Source organism: Guyanagaster necrorhizus, assembly GCF_019112545.1.
Source record: "Guyanagaster necrorhizus MCA 3950 unplaced genomic scaffold BT62scaffold_30, whole genome shotgun sequence".
NCBI classification, from domain to species: Eukaryota; Fungi; Basidiomycota; class Agaricomycetes; order Agaricales; family Physalacriaceae; genus Guyanagaster; species Guyanagaster necrorhizus.
In genome coordinates, this window is record NW_025064909.1 from 331262 (window position 1) to 342184 (window position 10923).

Here is a 10923-nt window from a genome sequence, read left to right on the forward strand (position 1 = left end):
AAATGGTATCAGACCCTGAAGGCAATGATAATCTCTCTAAGATTCACTATCAGCAATGCAGATGAGGCTTTTTTCTACCAGATTGAATCAGAGACCAAATATACCATTGTTGCAGTTGCCACAGATGATTTCACTATCATCACAGACTCCCAAAATGAATCAGACTGATTCAAATGAGAAATAGGCTCACATTTTGAGCTAGTTGATCTCAGACCCATACATTGGCTCTTGGGGATGCATATCACTCAGAACTGAGAAAAGTGCACCATCAGCATTGGACAGCCAGCCTACATTGATCAGATTGCAAAACAATTCAGAGTGCAGAACATGGCACCATTTGCAACACTAATAGAAGCAAATCTTGATCTAAACCCAGATTTACCCTCCATATCCATAGAATCTGTTACACCACATGAAAAAGCACTCTATCATGAGCTGCTAGGGTCCCTCATGTATGTCACAGTTGGATCTCACCCTGAAATCAGCTATCTGGTATCAGCATTATCACAATTCATGGAAGACCCACATTCAACTCACTTAAAAGCAGGATTTCAAGTCTTCCATTACTTCAAGGGTACATGCAATCAATGGCTCATAATCAGTGGTCCTGGTATCAGTCCTAAGAGCTATCATGATATAGCATACACCAACTAGCCTGGGTGAAAGTCTATATCTGGATTTGTTCTATTCATAGATCAAGATGCTGTTATGTGGACATTGAGAAAGCAACCAATTGTTACTGTCTCCACCGGTGAATCAGAATACATTGGACTCACACCAGCATCGAAAAACATGATATGGCTTTACAAACTCCTCTCAGAGCTCTCTATCTTTGTTGCAAACTCTTCTATTTACTCAACAAATCCTACCATCCTCTTCTCTGATAGTCAAAATGCACTTTCTATTGCCAAGGATTCAGTATTCCATGAACAAACAAAACATATTGGAGTTCAGTACTATTTTATTTGGCAAACCATCAAGCAAGACCACATCAGACTGATGTAGTGCTCAACTGATAACATGGTTGCTGACATCCTCATGAAACTGTTGGCTCATCTAAAATTCAAGAATTTTGTGGAGGCACTGAGCATCATATAAGCAAACTATTTATATTTTGAGAGGAAGTGTTAAACATAGGAATAGTATGATATACACATGTTTGCTTATCTATTTGATATTCCTTTTTTTTTGGCATATCACACTATTCTGCATATCTCAGCTTTTAACTATAACACTGAGATGTGAGTACCTTCTATATATATCTATCCTTGACTATATTTACTTATCACCTATATAGTAATGTTATGATATTTTATCCTAGGTAAATAACATAGCTTTCAACTATAATGCTGAGATTAATGTTATAACATTTGTTACAATTTTTTCTTTTTTCTCTTGTCTTATTAACCCCTATTCATGCTTAGTCAGAGTGCTAAAACAAGCACTTAAGACTGTGAGACAAAGCTTAGTCATCACAACTGGCCAAGTCTGTCATTGTCTTTCAACACGACAATGCTGTCAACAATGCACAATGAGCCTTTTATGTATGGTAATGATGCCCTAGTACAATAGGCATAATGGACTCAGAAACACACAATAAGTAGGAGTATTATTAGCATAATCTGTACAGTATTTAAGGTCACTTGCTTTGCTGAAGAAACTCAGCTTCGAGCTAAAGTTTATTCTATATTATCTCTCTTGAGCCAAACCCTTTAGCCTTGATGCACTAGACTAAGAAATCACAATCAGTGAACTCTAACATTCCACTCAAAGTGCAAAGTGACATCAGTTTATCATGTGAATCTAGTCACATGCAGCTTAGGTCTAACAATTAGCTTGAAGCTTCCTCTTCTCTTTTCTCATGCACTATAGTGTGGAGGAAACTGAATGCCCTCAGTCACTCTATCAGATCCAAACTTCAATCAAGAGTTCTTCAAACTCCTATCTTCTATTATCAGAACACTCTTAGACTTACTTGTGATCATCCAGCTGTGCAGAGAATGTCACTCGATTACCACTTGGACTATCCAATATTACAACAAATTCCAACACATCTGCCAGATCCTCCACAATATGACCCCAGACCTACTCCTCCATGACATCTCTGAATTCTGACAAACATCCTATCAGCCTCCAATCAGCCCCTTACCAGAAGCTGGGCCTAGCAGCTCACATCAGAGATGCAATTAAGAAGAAGAAAGACACCAATACCCCTCCTGACCAACTAGCCAAAACAGCAACACTTGTTTTATAGGATTCAGAAACCCTTAGCAGTGAACCCTCATCCCCAACCACAAGGATGAGAACCTCCTGGTGGACTTCTTTCAGCAGTCTCCCTCCCCCGATCATCTCAGCCCTCCTTGAACCCCTGGAATTGATAACCATGCCCAAGATTCCCTCAGTCTCACTCAGATGGCTGCAGAACCCTAGTGTCTCACACCTTGCAGCCAGTCTCACAGCTCTGTCCCCTCAAACCACCACTCAGTTGGAATCAGCAGTAGGCTGGAGAGGACACCCTTGGACTGGTTCAATAATGAGTGACAAATCTGAGAAAACAGAAATGAAATCATCCACCAGTTATTCCTCACTTGGGATCTTAACATCCCCTTCAATTATGATGAGGCCCTCCAATGATATGCAGGCTACATGTCTAGCCCTATAATTTGCAAATTCTGCATAACACACTAGAATATGCTAGTAACTGAGGATCATTAGCCAGTAGAGGACTATAGCTGAAGCTCCAAGCTGATAGTCATGCTAGTCACCAATACTAAGTCCAAATTGGACTTTGTAAAAATAACATGGCCTAAGGATAAAAATCCTAAGTCAGGTTTGAGCTTAGAAAAGTTCAGCACCACACCTTGGAAAATACTAAGTCCAAGTTGGACTTAGAAATGGTATCTCAAATGGGGCCAATTCTACATGCCACTAAGACAAGTATATTCTAAGACAGCTAGAGGTATAATACCATAGCCAGTTATAGAGTATTGAGTAGAGATAACATCATCCAGGAGCAGTGAGAAGAGAGACCCAATGATCTGTGGCTAGCACTGTGAGTTTTGACTCAAATGCCTAAGTCCAAATTTTCTAGATATCAGGTGACCTAAGGGACTTAGAATTGAGAGGAATAGAGTGGATAGGACTGGTTGACCAGGCCTGATCAATTGAGCTACTAAGAATAACTCAGAGGATTAAAACTTTGAGTAGACAGAAAGAAGTTAGATACCTACAGGCACTGTAGGCTTAAAATAAAGCTGTGTGGTGGCCAGGTGGGTCTGGGCAAGCCTAGGGGAGTCCAGGAGTGCTGCCATTCCAGAATAATAGCATGATTCTGCTTTAAACAGGAGAAATATTATTTTGAATGCTTTATTTATAGATTCTGTACCTGTTGTTGGTGTATAAAAGAAGGGAATGGGGGGGAAATAGCAAGCAAGTGACCCACCCCCACATTCAGACCTTCTAGCCCACTGTAGCTAGTCCCTGGGACAAAGGATTTTGAGTTCTGCTTTGACTTAGTGATTTATTTAAGTTGCTTTGTCACTTAGAGAGGATTGGATTGGAATAATAACTGTATTTTGGGTTTTGGATTAATTTGGATTCCAAACTATAAGGGTTTCAGCATCAGAGTACAAGTTCTTCGGTTTTGAGGACCACTAGCCAGCCAAGAGTGCAGCTAGTCAAGTCTAAGTGCTTGATAGACTTAGTATTTGAGTTTTAGAATATTCTAAGTTGATTTGGAGTGCAATTTAGCATTCATTCTAAGTCCTAATTATACTTAAATATTGCTATAAACTACTCTCATGAGTATTGCATCTTTGAAAGCAAGATGGAGTTGAATAACTGTCTTTATTGACTGTTTCTTTGATTTTACTTAAGACTGAAAGAGTGCTTCTATTGTACTCAAAACAACTGACCTCAACTGTATTTGGTGATTGTGTATTGAGTGGTTAGATGTTGGTGTTTGAGAGTTCATTCCTCATTCACCTCTCTTAGTCACTTAGCCATTACTAAGCACATCACTATAATCTCCAAGATTGGGGCTAGTGCATACAAACTATGTCTGCCAGTGACTTAGAAGATTCACAATGTTTTTAACATGACACTATTGACACCATACATCACCCCTGCCTTTCCAAACCAGGAACAACCACTGCCACCACCCCTCAACCTCATCGACGATGAAGAACACTATAAAATCAATCAAATATTGCATTACAAACTACAAAAAGTAAAAGCAAAAAGGAGTAGAATGACAATGATGGTCAATTACCTGATCAGTTGGAAGGAATATAGACCAGAATCTAACCAGTGGATGAATGAAAAGCAGATGAATGCAGACAATGCCATACAAGACTATGAATTATCCCTAAATTAAGCTATTGGGATGATGGTCTTAAGAAGGGGGTAATGTTATGATTTTTCCTTTTTTCTCTTGTCTTATTAACCCCTATTCATGCTTAGTCAGAGTGCTAAAACAAGCACTTAAGACTGTGAGACAAAGCTTAGTCATCACAACTGGCCAAGTCTGTCATTGTCTTTCAACATGACAATGCTGTCAACAATGCACAATGAGCCTTTTATGTATGGTAATGGCACCCTAGTACAATGGGCATAATGGACTCAGAAACACACAACAAGTAGGAGTATTATTAGCACAACTTGTACAGTATTTAAGGTCACTTGCTTTGCTGGAGAAACTCAGCTTCAAGCTAAAGTTTATTCTACACCATCTCTCTTGAGCCAAACCCTTTAGCCTTGATGCACTAGACCAAGAAATCACAATCAGTGAACTCTGACATTCCACTTGAAGTGCAAAGTGACATCAGTTTATCATGTGAATCTAGTCATATGCAGCTTGGATCTAATAACATTTTATTCTAGCATCTGTTCTCTTCCAAAACTTTTTTCCTCATTCATCACATCTGCTGAAGAGGATCTGAGTGTGCACAAGGTGAAAATGGAAACAGCAGAGTGCTATCCACTGACCACACTCACATCAATACACACATAAAACTCTTAGTTTGTGGAGGGATTATAATATGATAAAAGTAGTAATTCAACAAATATAATTATCTTTTTCTATAAATCTACAGCATGTGAACAGTGATAGTGCATGTACAACTGTCCTAGATCTCTCTAAATCTCAAAGCTTTTCATTTTATCAAAACAAGAGATAGCAATAGATGTTGCTGGGCCTCAAGACAAAGGGTACTGCAGCTTAATACAATATGTCAAAACACTCCCACAAAACTCTCAAAAGGTTCTAAGCACAGCTCAGATCAACTTAAAATCTCTAACACATATAATACACAACTCAAAGCTTCACACTTTAAGCAGAAACCAATCACAAACACATTTACAAGTGCTAAAGAGCATAGATCTTTGTTCACAAGTTTCCAAACCGATCATAGACCCACAGGATTCAAACCTATGTGATTCAGAGATACAAAACACAATAAAACACTTTCCAACAGACCAAAGGGTTTGAACTTCTGCCAATCTGCAGAAATAACACAAAAAGCACACACTAATCAAGCCAAAGGGTTTGAACCTCTGTCACTTGTAGCACCATATGTCACAAATACCTCAAAAACTCAAGATGATGTCCTTCAGACACCGCTCTCTTATTCTCAGATTAGAGTGCAATCCAAAACCTCTTATCAAACTGGGTTCAAGTCCTTTGCAAGCTTCAATGCCTTGCTCAGTTCTCAGATCTCTCTCAGTGATATTCAATAATAAGTTTATTCTCTCACCTGAAGTTACAAACACAAACCCAGAGCCAGAGTGCAAGGCTTTCTGTTTCCAATACACTGCAACTGTGGAGGTTGAAAACTTGTATTCTACCTATACAATGTGGTATTTAAATACTCTACTGTAGTACTTACTAATACAATCCTACTATGGTATCTTTAAAGCATGAGACTCTGTGCTAGATTCCACAGATATTATTCACACACATATCACAGTTGCCACACTTATTCTCTTTCAGACCAGAACTGTCTGCTGTTTTCTCACTAGCTGACATCAGCTAGCTGGCCTAGCCAGGTCTGCTCACTTTCTTATTTCCCTGGTGATACATCTCTGACAGTAGTAAACTGTTTCAGACCCCTGAGATTATCTTCCATGTCTAGAGTCAGCCACAATAGTTATGTTCTCTTTTCCAGTATCTCAATATTCTATCTGGCTCACAAAATACACCACTTCTGGCCTGACATGCATCAATTAACCAACCCAATAGATATGTGTCATATCTTGGTATGATGTGGAGTCTCTTGCTGTGTTATGCATATTAAGATACCATAGGTATGCATGCAAGTTTCTGAGCAGTATGTGTACTATTCATTCCTGAGAGTAGTATTTCTCTATCTATTCCTTTGTTGCCATCATTTCATTTCTCTGTTCAACACCCTGTTATTCAGATACCTTTCTTTGGGTCTCAGTTCTCTGTTCTAAAGCATGTCCCATCAGTGCATTAATGGCTGTGCATCCTTGATCAATGTGATCAGAATTGCTAATCATATTTCAATCATATTCTTTTTATTTTTAGCATGTCCCCTTATAATGGTATTGGCACATTTAGGGCCAAGCACTGGGATCTCACATGCAGTCTAACCCCTCTGGTATTAGTCTGCTACTAGGCCATGCACTCTGCTCACAGTTACTTCAGTTTAGCCTTATGATGGCTAGGTTTCAGTGCACTCTTATCCTATTCTCAGTTACATGCTTACTGGACTGAAATGCAGTCTATGTATTCTCAATTTTTGCAATTTTACATGCCTGAACATGGAGAGGGTGTGTCACCACACTCCTACCTCATTAACTCCAACAACATTCTCTCTTAATATGCAACTAATTCTATTAGATATAAGCTAATATAACTACAGTTATAACATCCAGCATAACAGGCAAGCAAGACAAAATAGAGCTAGTAGTAGATAGAGGTATATATATATTCCTTAGTGTGTCAATAAACTAGACTTCATCAGCTAATATTGCTTTTAAAAGTTTTTAATAAATTATTTCAAAACACAAAATATTCTTATATAAAAGTATTAATCAATGTGTAGATATTAGCTAATTGAAAACTAATATATAAAGTAATAGAAGGGTGTTGGAGGTTCTAAGACACCACATTATTTGAAATAGAGTGTACCAGTCTTGTATTCTATAATTTAGTTTGCCTCTGATGCTGTATCATAAAAAATGAAAGAGGTTTAATTATGATCATGAATGATCTCTGAGTGTTATTGCATATAAACAAAGAGATTCAGATCTCAACTTTTTTTGCTCCACCATATACATGTTTACTTGTAGCAGTTCTGAACTAGCTCCTGGAAGGCATCAGGCAGTGCTAATAAAAGACTCTTGGATTTTAAAAAATATATTTTCTGACAGATAATAATAAGGTGGTTTTGTCCAATCAACCTTGCCTTTGCCTGTTTGCATGCTATATAGAGCTCTGTCATCCAGACTCCTTAGATCATCTGTACTATGATTGAATGCATCTTTCCACTGTAGTATATTTTCTAAGATCCATTCTGAAATAACCTGCAAAAAATAATCACTCTCCTCCACTGAAATGCCTATTGGCCAATGAACTATAGAGTTTTCAGCTTGCATTGAGACAAACCTTGCATCCTCTCAGTCAATAATTGCAGAGATCTGGGTAGAATTATCTCTATAGACAAAGATGTTCTGCATGAAGAAGTTGACATGGTCAAGAATGAATAGAGTAATATCATCTCATGAGATCTGATCCACTAATTTTATTAATGACTGACTTCATCCTGTTCTGTTTCTATTCAGTATGAGAAATGCTATAGTAGTACAAGTTGCCTGACATATAAACTCAATGTCTTAGATCAGCTGACTTATACTTCCTTTTTCAGTTTGCCACATCTTTCTTTTCTCTTTTACCACTATCTCTACTGCTTTTCCTCTAATTCTTTCTTACAGGTTTCTATTCCTTCTAAGTATGATGCAGCATTTCTCATAGACCAAAAAGCATGCATTCAGTCCTTATAGCCTCAAGGCTTATACCTTCAAGATCTCAACACCAATATTGAGATAGCTCATCTTCCTGACAACAGAGCTGTTTCAAGCATTGGCAGGAGGATTGGTATGAGTCATCTAGGTGTTTAATGCATATACCAGTTTGTTTTTGCTTTCTAATTCACTGAATTCCTCTCCAGTTTATTTCAACATAATTCTTCTCCCTACTCTATCTGATATGAAGACCAATGCCTACAGCAGATGACATTTCCTTAGAATATGCTAGAGATTGAGATACAATAGCTTGAACCACTATTTGTATGCTAAGCAGAGGAGCATTACTATAGTTGCATATATTCTGAGTGGTTTAGTTTTGCTTGAAGCTGAGGTGAATAAGCTAGAATATTTTCTTTCTTTTGATATTTTTGTTTTAGAATACTAGTATATACATGAAGCCAAAATGTATAGGCTCTAGTGATGTATAAGCATGTGTACAGCAATCTCTCACTCTCTTGTCTGTATCTGTTTCAGAAAATTTGATTTAACTGCATCTCTCCCTTCTCTACTAAGCACTAAATCATTGAGTGAGCCACAAGCCTTAACAACCAAGTCCAACAAGTGGTTTACACACTATATACTCAATTTCTTTCTACAGTCAACTCTCTAATAATTTATAGTGTTCAGTGGACTCTCAGAGCTATGGGTTATGAGAGACTATGGAGTTGGAGAGAGGATGTTGTAGATTAACTTCAAGGCCCTTATAGAGGCTTGTATTTTGTTAATAGGCCTATAATATAACATACTTGTAATTTAGAAGTGAAGTAGCTCATAATCTGGCTATCCTAAAGTGAATTAGCCTCATCAAGCCTTGTTTTTTATCCAAACAAAGCCAAGATGCTTTTCAAGTTCTGAGCAAATAGATCATTCATGATCTCAATGTATTTTTGAAGAGTTTTGACAGCTTGATGAGCCTCATGGCACTTAGGACAAGGTTTCAACACTGAATCATCATCACCGTCATCATCACCTTCAAGTCCATTCTCATCCATGCCTTCTTCTGCACTCTGTGATGCCATCACTGCATCAAAGATATCTTTGTCCATTGTCTCTTTCACATCCACATTCTCTATCTCCAGATTCAGCAAGGATTCAATATCCATATAGTTATGGCATTGCAATACATCTGTGCCTTGGAGATCATCAAGTGATTCCTTCAGCTGCTTCTCTATATCTGTGATAGAATCCTGAACAAGCAAAGCAATGAGAATTGATACTGACACAACAGGAGCAAGAGGAGTATCAGATAAGATTCCAGCTTTCTGCTAACAGTGCTTTATTGTGGAAGCATCCACTGATTTCCATGCAGTATCAGCAAGCCACATAGCCTCAAGTTGATTAGATTCCAGCAGGAGAGATATCACTATCAGTGATCAATAGCCTGTCAGATGTAGCTCAATCAGTAATAGGCCTTAAAGCAGTGAATGATGTCAGTATCAAGTGGCTGGATATGTGAGGTCATATTAAGCTTGAAATTCTTGACTGTTATGCACTGCAGATCATCTTCAGGAATAATATGTGCTGAGAAATTGTCTTGTAACAGCAAGATATTTCTTTTCTTCATCTGCAGCTCTGCATCCCATCACAATATCCATTCCTTATAGAGAGCTGTCATCATCTAGACTTTTGCATTATTACAGTAGTAGAACTCCAGCTGCATGTCTGACTTCTTTTGAAAAGGATGAGATTTATAGGCTTTTCCAATGATGAAAGGCTCTTTCTTGTCAGAGCCATTGGCATTTATAGTGAATGCATATATCAAGCAAACTTTGCTTCCCTTAACATTGGAATGCTTTTTGTCAGCAAGACTATAGTCAGAAGGCATACTGTGTTTTGTTTCAGTCAGATATTTTTGCAAAGCCAGTGTACTTACCCATAGAACAAGCCTGTTTCATCTATGTTATAAATATCACAGAGCTTATATTTAGCTAGGATTCCCTTGATGCACTCTCATTCTTCATTCACCTTGGTGAGATCAGCAGATCCAGCTTTGCCATGTCACTTGAATTCCTTTAAATTGTTTCACTTCTTGAATTTTAACAGCTATCCAGAGCTCAAGCCTAGTCTCTCATCCTCTGGTACCCCCTTCAAATCTGCAAACACTGTCCACTTTTAGCACAAGACTTCACCATTCAGCAAGATACCATCTGCTATTGCTTTTGTGATCTATAAATCCATCATCTCAGTTATCTCTGGGTGCTGAGTTTGATGCATGCACTTTACTTGGTGGTTATTTACCCCACTATTTTTGTGCTCCTCCCTCCACTTGTCTTCTGCCTTCATCTATGCACTGACAAGCAGCTGTTTGATTTTAGGATGCAGATATTTGGCATTGAAATGTCTTGCCATCTTGGATTGATTTCTTTCATTGGCATGATACTAATCAAGGACCTCAATGTGCTGCTGCACTGTTGCAAGCTTGCTATGCTGTCCACTAGTTGCAGTAGATGCTCCTTTTCTTTTTTTGGCTTGTGCTTTCCCACCATCACTGCAATGCTCCACATCCCTTTCTGATGCTGCATGATAAAGAATCAATACATGCTGTTCAACAGTTAGAGCATGACTTACCTTTTTTCTTCAGAGATAGCTTATTAAATTTTTTGATTTGACTCTCAAGTCAGTCATATGCATGTCTCTGGCTCATATTGAAATTCTTGAATGCAGCTTTAAAATCTGATGCTGACTTGAGCTTCTCAATGATGATGTCCTCATCAACAAAATTCCCTGCTTCATCCAACCACACTCCTTCCACTGAGACTGATCCCTTTTCAGTGAGCCTAGCAAGAATACTTGCTCATTTTGCCTCAGTATTATCTTTGCAGGTTTGGAGGGTTTTTTTCAATTCATGAATAGTTGGAAATGTCATACTAGGAC

At 38.2% G+C, this 10923-nt stretch overlaps 1 protein-coding gene across 1 annotated transcript; it reads right to left on the reverse strand.

Annotated features, from left to right (window-relative positions):
• Positions 1-8867: 8867 nt before the first annotated feature.
• Positions 8868-9874, reverse strand: BT62DRAFT_982538 (uncharacterized protein; the record flags this gene model as incomplete). The annotated part of the gene is made up of 3 exons (XM_043189693.1): positions 8868-9311; positions 9533-9602; positions 9699-9874. The coding sequence occupies 3 exons, from the start codon at positions 9872-9874 to the stop codon at positions 8868-8870; spliced, it is 690 nt and encodes a 229-aa protein (XP_043035822.1).
• Between the last annotated feature and the right edge of the window lie 1049 nt (positions 9875-10923).